The sequence below is a fragment of the Corythoichthys intestinalis genome, chromosome 20 (assembly GCF_030265065.1).
Source record: "Corythoichthys intestinalis isolate RoL2023-P3 chromosome 20, ASM3026506v1, whole genome shotgun sequence".
Taxonomy (NCBI): domain Eukaryota; kingdom Metazoa; phylum Chordata; class Actinopteri; order Syngnathiformes; family Syngnathidae; genus Corythoichthys; species Corythoichthys intestinalis.
Window position 1 is genome coordinate 38,164,339 of NC_080414.1, and position 18,213 is coordinate 38,182,551.

Consider the following 18,213-nt stretch of genomic DNA (forward strand, 5'->3'; position numbering starts at 1 on the left):
TATTTTTGCATAGGGAGAAAATACTTTTACTTTTTACTTTTAAGGTCAATTTTAAGGCAAGTATTTTTGTAATTTTACTTGAGTACATTTTTTTCTGAGATACTTGTACTTTAAGTAATTTTTTTGCGCCTGTATCTGTAATTTTACCGAGAAGAACTGCACGTAATATCAAACGGAAGAGCCCTAAAATGATCTCTTATGCATGTGACATTGACATAGCTAGACGTCCAATCCATTTTAACTGGGAGGGGCGAATGAACGAAACCTGCCCAGTCTGATAACACTGGTCAAGAAGAAGGACGTTGTTTTATTTTTTTGGCCGTACCTTGCGTGTGTTTCTTGTTTTGCCGCCGAGCTCCGAGCTGCTGTTGTTCATCGCCGTCCAACTGTCGTTCAGCATCATACTGAAAGTGCAGCCAAAATTTAAAGAGGCACTCAGTTTCCAATATTTTGAACAGTTTTGAACATAAGATGGGTCAAAATGAAAGCGTGCCTTTAGTTGAAGTGTTTTTTTTTTGTTTTGTTTTTTTTTGGATTGCAATCGCGTTTGGAAGTAAAATCCCTCAACTTTAAAAAAAAAAAAAAAGAAACAAAAACATTCACACATAAAAAACTAACAAAAATAAGCGAGGGACATTGTACACACTGTATTAAATGTTGCAGAATTATTTGGAATTATAAGGCACTTCAACTGTCACATTTATAAAACAAACAAAAAAATACATATACAGTACATACTCAACACTAAAGGTTGGGGCAATTGGGTTTCGTGCTTTGGCAACTTGTAGTCGTGCTTTAGCCAGTGGGAGTCGTGTTGAGCCTGCTTGTATTCATGCTATTTTCTTTAGCAAAGCGTTTGCAATTGGGGTTCGTGCTTTTTTCTATTTGCAAAGTGTTTGGACTTTGCATTTTGCCTGACACCTCGTGGCCATCGGAGAATAGTAATATTTGTATTGTTCCAAATTTGTAATTCTTTATGCTGCATTTCCAAGCTAATAGAGCTTGCTGATAAAATTGTGACCTCAACAGACGCTGTGCAAATATGCAAATACCTGCCTTCTTCTTCTTCTTTCATGCCCACTATTATCAGGAGCAGGGCTGTGCAGAGACCGATGGAGGGGAAGGTGCTCATAGATCAAAAGGGGCACATGAACAAGTTTTTAGGATACTTTACAACACCATAACTTCTATTTTAACCAGCTTTAAAGTATCATTGGCTGTTACTATGACAGACTTTAATTGGGAGGGGGGAATAGTGAATAGAAATCAACACTGTCATCAACACTTTCTGGCTGTGACTCAGTCAGTCTTTGTCTCTTTTCTTCTTTCAACCTCTACATCAAAACTTCCTTCCTCGACTTGTTGTTCATCTGAGAGCAAACCACATCAGATGGTCACTGAGCGCCCATCAGCAAAGTTTTTTTTAATGACGGCTAAGTGGCACCCAGACGGCTTTTTTAAAGGTGGTTTCGGTGTTTAAGTAAAGTACTCGGTGGCGTGCCTGCACAGTGGGCCAGCACACACATAAGAACACACACAAAAAAATAGCCAGTCAAAAGGGGCACTTTGGGCATGTAGGGGCAGGTGCTCAAGCATCCTCCGCCCCTCCCCTTCATGCACGTGTCTGATCGGGAGCACTGAGAAAAGCCTTCTGGAGGTTTCCACTTCCCACATCTTGCGAGATGACAATAAATTCTATGGCCACTGCATGTTAATTTGAGGATATTTCGACTTACTTCCTTATCAATCCATTTGGACAAATGGATTGGACCTCTAGTGCTGTCAATGGCACCCAATGAGTGCCCTTTAAAATTAGTAATAAGTTTTCCATGGTTTTATGATTCCATGGTTTTTTGATTACTAGTGATTTTTTTTTGTGGTTGTTTGGTGGGTCGTTTGTGAATTTTGAATATTTTTTTCGTATTTTTAAGTGTTTTTTTTCCAGAATATTTTTGGGTCATTTTTGCATAGATTATATGGCATTTATGCGTCACCTCTTGTTCATTTGTCACTTCCTGTAGATTTTGGGGCTTTTTTTCGGGGCACTTCCTGTTGATATGGGGCCATTTTTTCTCTATTGGGAATGAATTGGGCCATAAAGGTAAAATTTAGGTGGAACCTGACATTTTCGGGCCAAAACTGTATGCACTTTTTGCACGCCCAGATTTCCTGAATTTTTTTAATGTGTAAATGATGTTCAGCGGATCAAAAATCTAGGATTAGATGGACTTTAAATTTGAATCACTTGTTTTTGCCAATGGAAATGAATGCAACGGTTTTTTTTGGCAGAAAAACAATGTTTCTGCCGCAAGCGTCAAGTTTAAGGGTGAAATCCAAATACGGCCTGCGCTATGTGGTTCTTCATTTGGACATCAGAACGGTGTCAGTTGGTCACAGCTTGCGTGCTGTGCAGTGCACCGAATGAGTGGACGGGGGGAAAAAAAGCAATATTTTTTGTGGGGAGCTTTGCAGCACTACCCACAATTACAGGGGGGGGTGAATGTAATACGCGTGACGGAGTGACTCACCTGTCAGCCTTTCAGATGACCCCCGCCTGCAAAAACAATCACTAGGAGCGCCTGTCGGTCCCCTGAAAAAAGGTGGATGTTGTCATGGCCACTGACAGACGCCTAGAGAGTGAGCCAGAATGTGTCGCTCTGTAGACAATCTCCTTAGATTAGCCCGCAAGCTGTCACATTACATACAAGATTAACAAGAGCAAAGTGTCACGCACTTGCATGTGCAAGTTTATGTTGGTGCATGTGTAATATAATAGTATGTATATATACAGTGTAAAAAACAACCTATAGAATTTACTAAACAAAATTGAGGTAACAATTTACACTCAGTTTAATAGTGTAATGTTTAGCTATTTTTACTGAGTAAATATTCCCTAAATGCGTCAACAATAATATACTCAAATAATTTGGGTAAGGTTTATTCCATGGTTGTAGTGTATTGTATATTTTACAGATTTTTAAATAAATATCAATTTAAATAACAACTTTAATACTTTTAATTGTAGATTAGGTTTGTTTTACCCTGAAGTCATTGTTCCGAAGCGAGGTGCCAGTTCACTCCGTGAGAAATACGGGATTTTCCCGGCCTCAATGAGCGACATTCACCTATTCAAAAACATGAATTCCAAATTATGACGGCATTTTTTGGTATCCTACAGGTGTTGAAAGTTGGTGTGGAAATTTTCTTTTTTAAATTCGGCTTGAATCCAGTTTGTCAAGAATTCATTGAATTTCGTTTGTCCTCAATTGAATTTAGTTTGTTAACAAGGGACCTCGCTTCGGAGCTGTAGCCTATAGTGGAGATCGCGAGTTTCCAGATGGGGCTAAGGGCTACATAATGAAATACTGTAATTGTTTGCTAGCTAGTGTTTGTAGTTAGTGTTTTTAGCTTACATTTAATAAGTACAGCAGGCAAACCCTTAGCAAGCTCCTCATACTAAAACGTATATTGTAATGTATACTGTAGTATAGTTACGTAGTTTAAACAAAACATTTATTCTAAGTCATTCATTATGGTATTTGCTTTGAGAATATTTCTAGTAAAAATATATTTAGATTGTAAAAGATGGCCTTCAGTATATTTCTTATAGATATACACTCTATACACTGTATGTTTACAAAAATATATTTTCATCTTAAATTAATGCAGAAAATGCACAAATTAGTGTGTAAAGATTCACCAGAATGCAGGAAATTACGTAGTTGATACTCTAAATGTGTGTGTGTGTCCCAGCACTGGTGGTGGGGCCCAAAGTGATATCTTTTCATTGGGCCCAAAATCCCTGGCAGCGCCCCTGGTGTGTGTTGAACAGCAGGGCTTGATCTGGCCGCAGGTTGACGGACCAGAAAATATACCTCATGCGTATTTTAGTTTTGACAGATCGGAGAGGCGGACTCAAGCGCATCCTGATCGGAGCTGAGCGGATCATGTGGCCCACCTCGTATTGACTACAATACAAACGTATTTGTTGCGTCGTTCAGAAAGGAGCTGACCGTCACGCAGCGGACCCTGTGGGTTTCGGGCTTAAGGACACGGAGATTCCCACTGTGTCAAATCAGCTAAACAGAGGATGTTAAAATATATTGTTGATAATTTTGTTTTTCCATGTGCTTACTGGACTGTCTCAGGAAATTAGAATACACAATATTCTAATTTTTTGAGACAGTCCTGTGTATATATACAGGACTGTCTCAGGAAATTAGAATACACAATATTCTAATTTAAATTCAAAAAATTAGAATATTGTGTATTCTAATTTCCTGAGACAGTCCAGTATATCACTCAGATATGTACCTAATTTAGTTTTGAGTAAAATTATTATAATGTTATAATTAGGGTTGTTCCGATCATGTTTTTTTGCTCCCGATCCGATCCCGATCGTTTTAGTTTGAGTATCTGCCATTCGGGATATTTCCCGATCCGATTGCTTTTTTTTGCTCCTGATTCAATTCCAATCCTTCCCGATAATTTTTCCCGATCATATGCATTTTGGCAATGCATTAAGAAAAAAATGAATAAAACTCGGACGAATATATACATTCAACATACAGTACATAAGTACTGTATTTGATTATTATGACAATAAATCCTCAAGATGGCATTTACATTATTAACATTCTTTCTGTGAGAGGGATCCACGGATAGAAAGACATGTAATTCTTAAAGGATAAATGTGACTTTGTATATTGTGACTAAATATTGCCATCTAGTGTATTTGTTGAGCTTTCAGTAAATGATACTGTAGCCATTTAACTGTTCTGCCCAAATGCATGATGGGAAGTGCAACCATGACTGTGCGTAGTGGTACCAATTGATATATCTTCTCTGCGTTGGGAAATAGGGTGTTAAGAAAAAGATCAATTACTACCTTTCTTCCCCACATTGCTTCCCATGATATTTCTAATCATAGGGAGAGGGATTGTAAGGCTTTAGCCAATTAAAAAAAGGCTCCAAAGGCTGCCAAAATTCACTCTACTCATTTTACGCTGCCTTTTAGCTCTATATATAGGTAAAACGGCGCCATTACAGATTGAACGCGACAATGCGTGAGTGGGTCGTGCAGCGCATGCGTTAAATATTTTAACGTGATAAATTTTTAAAACAATTAATTACCGCCGTTAACGGGATAAATTTGATAACCCTACCTTAAGCCTAAACTAAAGACTCTGGATGAGTGTAACATATTATGTCTGTAATGTTAAATATATTAAATATATTATATATAATATACCTTATATATAGGGGTGCACATAATTTTTTTGCCCAGGTTCTCAGAGGAGGACCTGGAGATGTGACTTGGTCCTCATTGAGCTTGAGAGCCAACCCGCCTGATGCGATAAATTTATGACAAGCTTTACTTAGAGCCAATTAACTTTAATTAATTATATTAACAATTAATGCTTGATTAACATCAACTGGCACAACAAATTTGCCATTACTTTGAAGTGAAATGTAAAGAAATAAACATAAAAGCACCAATTCAAAATAAAGGGCATTACGCGGCTCCCACATTAACTCCAAGCCTTTTTAAAAGTGGGATGTCCTCCTCATAAGACCTCATCGAACGTGCATGTTTAGCTTTGTAAAATGCGAGCAAAAACACGTTTGTTAGTGCATGTCGCTGTTCATTACCTTTATTCCGCCCTATTCCGCCACATGACCATAGGGCGAGTGGGGTCCTGTTTGACATCGATAGTTTGCTTAATTGGCATATGCTCTCTGTTTTTTTTTCGTGCTTTTCAAAGTTTGGATGGCTGAAATTCTTTGACCCTACATAAAATGCGCTGCTCTTATCGGCGACATTGGGATTCTCACGGCACATTTTGTACTGCATTTCCGTGCGAGCATCATTTGCTTCTAGCCATGGTACCTCCTGTAGCCACTTTTCAGCAAAAGTCCTTTTTTTCGGTAGCTCCGGTGACGTCTCTGTCGTCTGTCTGTCTTTTGACGGGGGTGGGGGAACACGGAAGTAATTACTCTGTGTGGCCTGCCTCTTCGACATTTTGAGAAGTTATTTTCTCGTGTCCGCCGCAAATACAGCGGTCAGCCATCGGTACGCAAAAGCGTATGGAAGCCGTTGAGGGCCAGCGCGTTTGTCTACGTCCAGTACGCATGCGCGCATGCGGACCACTTATGTGCACCCCTGATTATATATTACAAAAAGGCATGTCCGATATTTTTTTGCCGATTCCGATACTTTGAAAATGACGTGATCGGATCCGATCGATCGGGATGCCAATCGATCGGGACATCTCTAGTTATAATTATAACTACGAACAGCAATTTCTCCAGAAATTACACTGGGGCTTTGGTAGATACAGACCTATCAGGCCACTTCCTGTCGATACAAGGTCAGTTCCTGTTGAAATTTTGACGTAAATGGCCGACAGTGGTATTGGCTTACATATGTGTCAATGGAATCCAAGTACGTTGGCATCCATAGAATCGGCTTACATGGCCGTCAATGGCATCAATTTACATATGCCTCAGTGGAATCCAAGTACATTGGCCTCAAGGGCGTAGGTTTGGTCTCAATATTGGTAAGGACGATATAACAGCATCACCTGCATTTACACTTTTTGCTGGGGACGGAACATTAATGTGACCAAACAGACTGGGTGAACGGCAGTCAGGGCTACATTTCCCACCAATAAGAACCTAATTAATTGATAGGCCAAATGATTAATGAAAAATAAATCTGTATTGACTTATACTAACTTCACACTGCAAATTCTTCTGATAATTTTTCTTAAATCTAGTCGAATAATTTTCTTCATCTTGTTTTGAGTTTTAAAGGCTAGTTAATTGATTAATGTGTCAGATTCTTCCAGTTACTTATAGTAAATATTACCATTTGTTCTTATTAAGCCCAAAAATCTAAAAGTCGGTCATTTTTCACCAAATCATGGAAAAAATGCTGCCAAATACAATATCTATTTTTGAATGAAGAACATTTCTAACAAACAAGTTTTTTAAAGATTAAATATACAGTAGAAGCTTTTGCTTAGTCTGTCTTATTTTCAGCAAGGTACTTTCCTTATTTCAAGAAATCTGCGTAAAATTTACTTGAAGCACTGGCAGATAATTCCAATGATTTCTAGTAGATGTACACTGAAAACAAGGGAATTTAAACCTTTATTGCCAAATGTATCACACCTAAAATTTCATGATTTCGAGACGAATTCAGAATTTTGACATTTCTTTTTGAAAACAAAAAAAATGATGGATGCAAGTCAACATATGCATCTGCAGGTTCCATGAGAAATAGAAACATAATTTAGCAAGGGTTATAGATATCAGAGCGCTTATTACTCATATTCATTTTGACTTTTCTTTTTACAAATTTGAAAAAAAAAGTTTCATTAAGACCTTGTTTTTCAAATTTTGTGATTCTCTGACAATTGCTTCATATTGCAGGCATTGAAGGGTTAAGTTTTTCTTTTTTTTTCAGTTTTAAGGAGATAGGTTTTTGCCGTGCATACAGTGTTGGGCAGGTTACTTTAAAAAAGTAATTAGTTACATTACTCACTACTTCTTCCAAAAAGTAACTGAGTTAGTAACTGAATTACTCTATAGTAAGAGTAACTAGTTACCAGGGAAAGTAACTAATTCCGTTACTTTAAAAAGAACTTGTTGTATGTCAAAGAATTTGAAATTTTCTGAGCAGTATTCGAGTCAGTGGAATAGAGAAGAACAGACAGGTAGTTAACTTGTTAAGTGCTTCAGCAGATTTGAATTGCTTACCACAGATGTCGACAAAAGCTTTGCCCCGGGACATAAATTACACATTACATGCAGGTTCTTTCCTTTAATTTCGACAAACTTGAAATAGTGTCTATATCTCCACCTCTTAAAGGACAATTTTTCTTCTGAATGCTCTGCCATCCCGACCCTGTGCATCTGTTTTGCGTGTGTGTGTTTGCCGCACGCGCGGTTCCGGTTTGCTTGTGAAATCACCGGCTCTGATTGGCTTACCACAACACATGATTCTAACCCTCAGCCAATCACAATCACTTCCACCGCATCTCTCGAGGGGCTGCATTCAGGTAGGCTCGTTTCCCGACAATTCACGTCACCTTCAAAGCGTCTGCCGTCCTCAAGATGGAAGCAGAATTATTGCTGGCTGACAGTGGGAGATGGGAACGAGGCTAGCATCAGGTGTAGCAAACACAGAAACGTTACCAAACTTTGGAAAGCATTGTCTAATTGAATGAGCAGGGACAAACAGCTTGGAGTCAGAAGTACGTGCGCTATTCTCGAACCTGAACGCACCCCAAGTCTTGGATGACAAATCAACAGAGCAGAGTCGACTCGACACGGCTGGTAGTTTCTTCAATTTATTCAGAGTAAGTAACGCACCGCTTTTGACCGTCAGTAACGGTAACGGCGTTGTAACGGCGGAAAAAGTAATTAGTTAGATTACCCCGTTAGTGAAAAAATAACGCCGTTACGTAACGGCGTTATTTATAACGGCGTTACTCCCAACACTTCGTGCATATACAGTGCCTTGCAAAAGTATTCGGCCCCCTTGAACCTTGCAAACTTTCGCCACATTTCAGGCTTCAAACATAAAGATATAAAATTTTAATTTTTTGTCAAGAATCAACAACAAGTGGGACACAATCGTGAAGTGGAACAAAATTTATTGGATAATTTAAACTTTACTAACAAATAAAAAACTGAAAAGTGGGGCGTGCAATATTATTCGGCCCCCTTGCGTTAATACTTTGTAGCACCACCTTTTGCTCCAATTACAGCTGCAAGTCGCTTGGGGTATGTTTCTATCAGTTTTGCACATCGAGAGACTGACATTCTTGCCCATTCTTCCTTGTAAAACAGCTCGAGCTCAGTGAGGTTGGATGGAGAGTGTTTGTGAACAGCAGTCTTCAGCTCTTTCCACAGATTCTCGATTGGATTCAGGTCTGGACTTTGACTTGGCCATTCTAACACCTGGATACGTTTATTTTTGAACCATTCCATTGTAGATTTGGCTTTATGTTTTGGATCATTGTCCTGTTGGAAGATAAATCTCCGTCCCAGTCTCAGGTCTTGTGCAGATACCAACAGGTTTTCTTCCAGAATGTTCCTGTATTTGGCTGCATCCATCTTCCCGTCAATTTTAACCATCTTCCCTGTCCCTGCTGAAGAAAAGCAGGCCCAAACCATGATGCTGCCACCACCATGTTTGACAGTGGGGATGATGTGTTCAGGGTGATGAGCTGTGTTGCTTTTACGCCAAACATATCGTTTTGCATTGTGGCCAAAAAGTTCAATTTTGGTTTCATCTGACCAGAGCACCTTCTTCCACATGTTTGGTGTGTCTCCCAGGTGACTTGTGGCAAACTTTAAACGAGACTTTTTATGGATATCTTTGAGAAATGGCTTTCTTCTTGCCACTCTTCCATAAAGGCAGTGTACGACTGATTGTTGTCCTATGGACAGACTCTCCCACCTCAGCTGTAGATCTCTGCAGTTCATCCAGAGTGATCATGGGCTTCTTGGCTGCATCTCTGATCAGTTTTCTCCTTGTTTGAGAAGAAGGTTTGGAAGGACGGCCGGGTCTTGGTAGATTTGCAGTGGTCTGATGCTCCTTCCATTTCAATATGATGGCTTGCACAGTGCTCCTTGAGATGTTTAAAGTGATCCTCTAGTTTTAAGACAAGTAATTCTTAAAAGATACATCTTAGTATGAGTTATAATAATTTGACATTAAATCCCTCTTAATGTTTTCGTTTTAATAAAATTTGTAAAATTATTTTAACTGATTGTTCGCCATGGTTGTTGACGTCGCAGTGCTGTGACGTCACAAATCCCGCTGCCGGACTTCTCTCGACTTCAGCGTGTCATTCATTAGCAACATCTCGTCAGTTCGTCCCTTCCAATTTGAACCAGAGCGGAAAAGTGAAGAGCAGGACAGCACTGTCGGTCGTTCACAAGACGAGCAGCAAAGGCGAAATGCAGAGCAAGAAATACCTGATGAGGCAAGAGTTGGGCTAAACTTCCGGTGTACTTGCGGCAAGTGCATCTCGATGACAACGGAGCGAGAGAGCGTATGTTGTCGAGAACTCAGGTTTTTGTCAGCAGATCTTCAAGGTGAGTTATTGCGTCATCAAACTCATTCCAATATACTGGACTGTCTCAGGAAATTAGAATACACAATATTCTAATTTTTTGAGACAGTCCTGTGTATATATACAGGACTGTCTCAGGAAATTAGAATACACAATATTCTAATTTCCTGACTGTCTCAGGAAATTAGAATATTGTGTATTCTAATTTCCTGAGACAGTCCTGTATATATACACAGGACTGTCTCAAAAAATTAGAATATTGTGTATTCTAATTTTCTGAGACAGTCCAGTAATTGTGTAGATTGTTAGCATCCATAGCTGTCGTATGCTTTACATACAGTACAAGCCAAAACACATTGGCATTAGTGCCTTTTTATTTTCTTGACCATTGACATTATAAACTCTCACTGAAGGCAATAAAACTATGAATGTGTGGCGAGCTAGGGAAGGATGCGGAGTATCAAACCACGGAGCTAATCCGCGTTGTTTTATTGACATTTAGGCTGCAAGAAATAGCAATGTCTGTCTGGCATGCGACCCGCGGAAGGTAACAGTTATTTCCAGCTGTTCCCTTCACAAAGTACCCCCCCCCCAACCACACAACGTGCCAACATAATTTCCGCCGGTGAATTCTGTTATAACTTGCTACAAATGCACACGTGTGTATTGTGTACTTAGAAAAAAGGTGAAATAACTAAAAACGTGTGATATTCTAGTATCTTCAAAGTAGCCACCCTTTTCTCTGATTACTGTTTGGCACTCTTGCCATTCTCGCGATGAGCTTTCAGAGGGAGTCCCCTAAAATGGATTTTGACTTCACATGTATGCCATTCCGGCGATGAGAATTTATTGCTTTATCAATGGGGTTGGGACATTTGTGTTGCATTGAATGAATTGCATTGGACGTGCTTTGATCAGTTTGAGTGGCAGCATCACTCATATTAGCTGAATACTGAACACACACTGCCTGATGAACTGACAGTAGAGGTGAATTATTAGCTTCCTCTGTGACTAGCGGTACGCCCGAAGGTTCGCCTCCCGCTGTAGCGACAGGAGCGGCTTGGGTGCTTAAGAGGGCGGCCAGAGTGTCTCGTCCGTCTCGCTTCATTGCGCGCATTTCACTCGATATCCGAGCAGGCTGAGGCTTCTTGTGCGGGAAAATAGTTGCAACAGCATTTGGTTTTCGTCTGCGCTTATATCTAGCCGCTCCGATGAGATCTTTCATTAGTTGTCATCTACTAAAATCCTCAAACGCGGTAGGAGAAAAATGGCGACAACAAAGCCTTGGTTGTTTGGGAAGATTTGCTTGTCTACAGGCATTTTCCCAAACCTTTCCCCTCTTCTTGTCAACAGGAAATTTGTGGAGACTCGCATCACTCTCCTTGTTTCCATTTGACTCGAAATTGCATCCATAAGCAGCACATCGTGGCATTTTACTTCGCGAGTTAAGCCAGTAATACACAGTTGTTGTACACACGCTACACGATTGGAAAAATATCATCTACGTCATCACTCCGCGCCCGCAGAACATGGCGCCAACTATCGGTCAAAATATGCACTAAATATTATAAAATATTTCCATTGATTTAACATTTTATGTGTTTCTAACGACATATTTTAATACAAGAGAACAATTGTGATTTATTAGAGCCTACATGTCTTTAAAATCGAGGATCACTTTAAAGCTTGGGAAATCTTTTTGTATCCAAATCCGGCTTTAAACGTCTCCACAACAGTATCTCGGACCTGCCTGGTGTGTTCCTTGGTTTTCATAATGCTCTCTGCACTTTAAACAGAACCTTGAGACTATCACAGAGCAGGTGTATTTATACGGAGACTTGATTACACACATTTGGATTCTATTTATCATCATCGGTCATTTAGGACAACATTGGATCATTCAGAGATCCTCACTGAACTTCTGGAGTGAGTTTGCTGCACTGAAAGTAAAGGGGCCGAATAATATTGCACGCCCCACTTTTCAGTTTTTTATTTGTTAAAAAAGTTTAAATTATCCAATAAATGTTGTTCCACTTCACGATTGTGTCCCAATTGTTGTTGATTCTTGACCAAAAAATTAAATTTCATATCTTTATGTTTGAAGCCTGAAATGTGGCGAAAGGTTGCAAGATTCAAGGGGGCTGAATACTTTTGCAAGGCACTGTATATAAGTTCAGGTGATAAACCGTTGGATTCAAACCTTTTTTTTTTCAAGAACTCCTAAAGAAACATTTTGAAAACTTCCAGAATAAATGGATTTTATTGGCAAATTTAAATTGCAATATTTGAGCACAGATTTGTGTATTAACATACAAAGAAATACAAAATTGTTAATCGTCTCTTCACTTTACAGGAATGCAAAAAATAAAAATACCAAATAAATACCACTCAAAATTGTCTGTCTAAATAAATTAAATACAACAAAAAACGTCTTGGTCTGGGAAAAAACAAAATAAATAAAAATGGAGCCTTCCTTCAAAAAAAAAAAAAAAAAAACTACTTTTGTCCACAAGCACAGCCAAACTCTACAAAAAATGAAAGCTCCTTTGGGCTGCTTTAAGTAAGCAAAATAAAAATGAAAACTGGGGAGAAGGGAGTAAACCTTGATTCACTACATATCTTACAGCTGAGCAGAGTTTACTATATTTCTCAGTGTAATTAACATAGTAGAATACACATACAGGAGGACACTTCTCCTGGAGCAGCTTCCTACTCAAGTTAGCAAACTCACACAGTTTAATGTAATGGTAACGCTAAACTGTGATGCAGGTCGGACTTTCAGAAGCAAAATTAGTGGTGCCCAGCGTTTCCCACCTTCACAACAATGATTGACACCAGCTCTACATATCCTCAAAACCAACCGCCTCCCTCCCACCTTCCTCCCTCACCCTCTGCTTAGATGACATTAACTCCTGGTTCTCCTGCAACTTCCTCCTACTTAACAGCTCCAAAACAGAAGTCCTCTTGGTTGGTACCACCGCAACACTCTCTAATGTCCATAAGTTCTCTATTACAATCAACAATTTACCGATCTCTCCTTCATCTCAGGTTAAGAGTCTGGGTGTCATCCTCGACAGCACACTTTCCTTCCGGTCACATATCAACAGCATCACCAGATCAGCCTATCTCCACTTTCGCAACATTTCTCACCTCCTCCCTGTAAATGACCTTGTTCATTATTTCACATATTTGTAATTCATTTCCGTTTTTGAGATTTCATGCTTTTATGTTGAAAGGGCAAAGGAAGGCAGAATGCCGTAAAATGTAGCAACTGCTGAAAAGTCTAAGGAAGTAGGCAAAAACGGCGCGCTGACGAGAAGGCATAGACGTGCGTCACCGTCACGGTGAAAATAAGAACCAAAACAGTTGTTTTTAACTGCTAAAAGTTCTTAGCGCCTGGTTGGTGAGGGAACAAGGTTCGTATTCAGGGTTTCATTTTGTAAATATGTTCATTATATTTCGCTAAGTGTATAACATCTGTAGTCTGTCTGAGTGTAGTATTGCAGTTCATTTTTTGTACACCAGAGGGTGCTGTCGCCTCACTAAATAATGATGTTTCATTGACAATGGGCCTATAAATGCCATCAGTATTGTGAGTAATGATAATTGAAACGTTTATTTTATGTTATGGTTTAATTTATGTTATAGAAAAATATATATAAAAGGTTTAAATGGAAAAAGGTAAAAAGTTATTGTTAATTTCTAATTGTGGTTTTTTTTATTTGTGTACATCGTAGCTCTTACGGTGTGTTTACATAAAAGATGGAATAAAGGTTGTAAACCATCAGTTGAAGAGACCATCATTCCAATCGGGACGCTACAGTAAGAGCTTGACCCAAGCTGAGGAACGCTACAGCCACTCTCAGCTCCAAGATCCCAGTAAGGTTCCAGCTTCACAGCTCCAATCAAGGTCAACGGGGATCTGATGGTCAACAGCGTCGCTCTATCCTCAATATGGAAGCATCTGAAAGGAAAGCAGAGCACACGGAGGATCTCCAGGTCCACATAGAAGAGGAATCTTCACGCTCTGTTCGTCAAAGGAGACCAACGGAAAAGATGCAGGCGTATCTGGAGGAAGAGTCACTTAAAAAGGAAAAACAGCTTCATAAGGTTTATGATGAGTGGAAGAAACAAGTGCGCACCACACGTGAGCAATTGAAAGAAGACATATCAGACATTCAAATAGCTTCTCTCATGGACAATGTAGAAAAGGAAAGTGACTGTGTCATTAAGTTATATGAGGAAATCAGGGACCATATTACTCCCTCCAGTGACACAAGAAGACGTGTAGATGCATGTGAAGCAGTCACAAGAGACCTTATCAAGGTTGCACACGAAAGGCTCTCAGGCATTGATGACTATGATCGTGATAACGTAAAAATATGTCTTCGTAAACTTCTCAAACCAGACTATGCACAGTCCATTTACAGTTCTTCCGGCACCATGTCCAGCAAACGCTCCAGCTCCAGTAAGTCATATTCGTCCAAGTCAATGGTGGCTGTAAGGAGAGCAGACGCTGCAGCAGAGTTAGCAGCCAAAGAAGTGGAGTATGAGGTGTTATTAGAGGAAGAAAAACAAAAGGAAAAAATTCAGCTTTTGGAAGAAAAACAAAGAAAAGAACTAGAAGCCCAAAAACGTGAATTAGAACGAATAAAGGCCGAACGGGAAATAAAGTCTGCTCGAGCTCGACTACAGACATATGATCAAGAAATGAAAAGTGAAAGCAGTGATAGTAGTGATTGCAGTGTTCACATTGCTAAAGATGTAAGTGGTGAAGTCCATCGGCCCTCCACAGATTCTGCTCCTAGTCAGGTTCCTGTAAGCAATATGGTGTCCACTTCACTTCAACAATCTGACATTCATTACTTAGCACAAGCTATACAGGACAGCATCACCATGAACAGACTGCCAACACCAGAACCCTCCATATTCACCGGTGACCCAATACAGTTCATTGAGTGGAAAGCTTCATTTACTGCACTCATTGATAAAAAGAGCATCTCACCTGCTGACAAATTGCATTACTTGAAGAAATATGTAGGAGGCTCAGCTCGAAAGAGCCTTGATGGCATTTTTTATAGAAATGACAGTGACGCATACAAGAACGCATGGGAACGCCTCAACCAACGTTATGGACATTCATTTGTCATACAAAAGGCATTCAGAGAAAGGCTAGCAAAATGGCCTAAAATACAAACAAAGGACTCAACAGGATTTAGGGCATTTGCCGATTTCATTCAAGCATGTCAAGAAGCTATGCCCCACATTGAAGGATTAAATATTTTGAACGACTGTCAAGAAAATCAAAAACTTGTTCAAAGGTTGCCAGATTGGGCAGCAGCAAGATGGAATCGTCAAGCTACTCAATTCATGAAGGAAAGAGGGAAATTTCCAAAATTAAAGGACTTTGCTGAGTTCATGTCAGCTGAAGCAGAAATCTTGTGTAACCCAATCACATCATTTCATGCTCTCCACTCTACAGACGTCACCACGATGAGTGATAAAAGTTACCAAAGGGAAAAAAGATCAATCTCCAGCGTTCTCCACACGCAGGCTGTAACAGAGACTGAAAATATAAAACAAAGGTCAAATGTCAAACCACCATGCTTCGTTTGTCAAGACAAAGGACACAAAATTCACAGTTGTCCACAGTTTAAAGGCAAATCACTTAATGAAAGGAAGACGTACATAAAGGAGAAAAAGCTTTGTTATGGTTGTCTTAAACCCGGACACTGTGCAAAAGACTGTCGTTACAGACTTGTATGTGAAGTGTGCAACAAAAGGCGGATAGTTGTTGACGTAGAGGATGACGACCGTTGCCGTGACGACCGCGACCACGGCGACCACCAGGACCGCCCATAAAAGAAAGCTGCAGCATTTCTGGACGCAAAACTGCAGACGTTTGAGTAATTTTACATTGTATATATGTCTTCTTTTTTTTTTAATTAAAATATGTACAGCGGTGTCAAACGTGGGGTCTGCGGGGTATCTCTATGGAGGTTGATTTATGTCTTATTATTCAATCAAAAAAAGTTGCTTCAACCCAAAAAAATGTGTTTGAATGCAAAAATAAATTTCAAACTCAAAAAAATGTATTTGGAACCTATTTTTCTTTGATTTAATTTTTTTTTTTTTTAATTTAAGTCAAGTTTTTTTTGATTGAAACAACTTTTTTGATTGAGGTAATATAGTTTTGCATTTGGACCACCTTTTGGCTAGGACATTTGTGTCTTTATTATTCAATCAAAAAAATGTGTTGCTTCAAACAAAAAAATATATATTTTCAAAAAAAAATCACTTCAATCAAAAATTTTAAAAATTCAATCGTAGAAAAAAAGTTTTTGAATGTGAAAAATTATTTGAGACTCAGAAATTCGCATTTTTTTAAGTTTCAAATTTATTTTTGCATTCAAACACATTTTTTTTAATTGAAGTGACTTTTTCTTTGAATGAAAATAAATATTTTGATTGAAGCAACTTTTTTTTTGATTGAATAATGAAGACACAAATCTACCTCCATATGTCTCTGCCTGAAAGACATGTTGTTGCTTATTCATACTTAACGTATAGAATCACATTCTTTTATGTTTGACATTGGCTCATATACAATCACATTCTTTTATGTTTGACATTGGCTCAGTAATAGCTTGTGATTTATAGGATTGAGTGCATGAGTGACTTCACTAGCCCAGTCAAAATGTATTGGATGCCTAGTGCTGTCAATGGCAGCCAATGAGTGGTGACCCCAGAATATGCCAAAATTTACGGGAGGGACCCAAAGTCAACATAAAGTGACCTGTAAGTACACTACAACCAACAGGAAGTACCAATTAATAGGAAGCTGCCCATAAAAGCCCAAAAATCAACAGAAAATTATACAAAAGCAAGCGATCCCAGAATGTACCAAAATTTAAGGGAAAGTCCCAAAGTCAACAGGAAGTGACCTGTAAGTAACCGAGAACCAATAGGAAGTACCAATGAACAGGAAGCTGCCCGGAAAAGCCCCCAAATTAACAGAAAATGATCCAAAATGTATAGGAAATGACCCTGGAGTGCCCACAAATGTACAGGAAGTGACCCGAAATCAACAAGAAGTAACCTGGAAATGCCCCCAAACAACAGGAAGTGACGGATGAACAGGAAACGGCCCAAAAATGCCTCAAAATCGACAGGAAGGAACCAATTAACAGGAAGGAGTCCAGAAATGCCCTAAAATTAACAGAAAACGATCCAAATGTACAGGAAGTAGTACTGGAATGCACTTTGTTGCTGGACTTAAGTACATTTTTGTGCATCTGTACTTTACTTGAGTACAAATATGAAGTGGTACTTTTTACTTTTACAGGAGGTATCTGTACTTTTTACTCCACTACTTTTCAAATTGTCGCCTGCAGTACAGGTTACTTTTTTTTTTTTTTTTTTACTCATTGTGAATTGATTGTTTCGTTTTCATGCCTCCAACGCAATCGATAAGCCCTGTGCAACAAAACTGTAACTGAGCACAAAAAAAAAAAAAAACACGAGTACAAGCAAGATTAGGCAGGTGAACCAGATATTGACCAATAAGAACACCACACTCTTGTACAGTAGGTGGCGGTATGCACCTGGTAGTTGCTTGCAATCGGCGATTAAACAAAGTTTTGGAGTTTTTGAGCATGTTAAGCTTTTGTTTACAGTGCAGTCAATTTTATTGTTTGTTTTTTGATTCTGCACAGTTTTAAATAAAACTGAGTAGTCAATTAATTTTCTGGTTCTTTCTTTGAATATTGACTCAGATCCTTGTATGTATGTATGTATCTATGTATGTATGTACAGGTATGTATGTATGCAGTAGGCCTATACAGTCCCACTGTATGTACTGTATATATGTGTAGAAGTATATTATTTTTGCATAGGGAGAAAATACTTTTACTTTTTACTTTTAAGGTCAATTTTAAGGCAAGTATTTTTGTAATTTTACTTGAGTACATTTTTTTCTGAGATACTTGTACTTTAAGTAATTTTTTTGCGCCTGTATCTGTAATTTTACCGAGAAGAACTGCACGTAATATCAAACGGAAGAGCCCTAAAATGATCTCTTATGCATGTGACATTGACATAGCTAGACGTCCAATCCATTTTA

General features: G+C 39.0%; 2 protein-coding genes across 4 annotated transcripts in view; one reads left to right on the top strand and one right to left on the bottom strand.

The window, feature by feature from the left end:
- Nucleotides 1-2,655, bottom strand: part of LOC130908755 (fibrinogen C domain-containing protein 1-like) — a 38,534-nt gene extending 35,879 nt beyond the window's left edge. For all 3 annotated transcript variants that reach the window (XM_057824520.1, XM_057824521.1, XM_057824522.1), the window contains exons 1-2: nt 2,529-2,655; nt 326-404 (exon numbers count right to left, since the gene is read on the bottom strand). In XM_057824520.1, the coding sequence (XP_057680503.1) occupies nt 326-403 (78 nt within the window). In that variant the 5' untranslated portion in view covers nt 404; nt 2,529-2,655. The remainder of the gene's footprint in view (nt 1-325; nt 405-2,528) is intronic.
- A 10,559-nt stretch (nt 2,656-13,214) lies between these two features.
- LOC130908547 (uncharacterized) lies at nt 13,215-15,953 on the top strand. The gene is made up of 2 exons (XM_057824088.1): nt 13,215-13,507; nt 13,829-15,953. The coding sequence occupies exon 2, from the start codon at nt 14,046-14,048 to the stop codon at nt 15,951-15,953; it is 1,908 nt and encodes a 635-aa protein (XP_057680071.1). The 5' UTR covers nt 13,215-13,507; nt 13,829-14,045.
- Nucleotides 15,954-18,213: the final 2,260 nt, after the last annotated feature.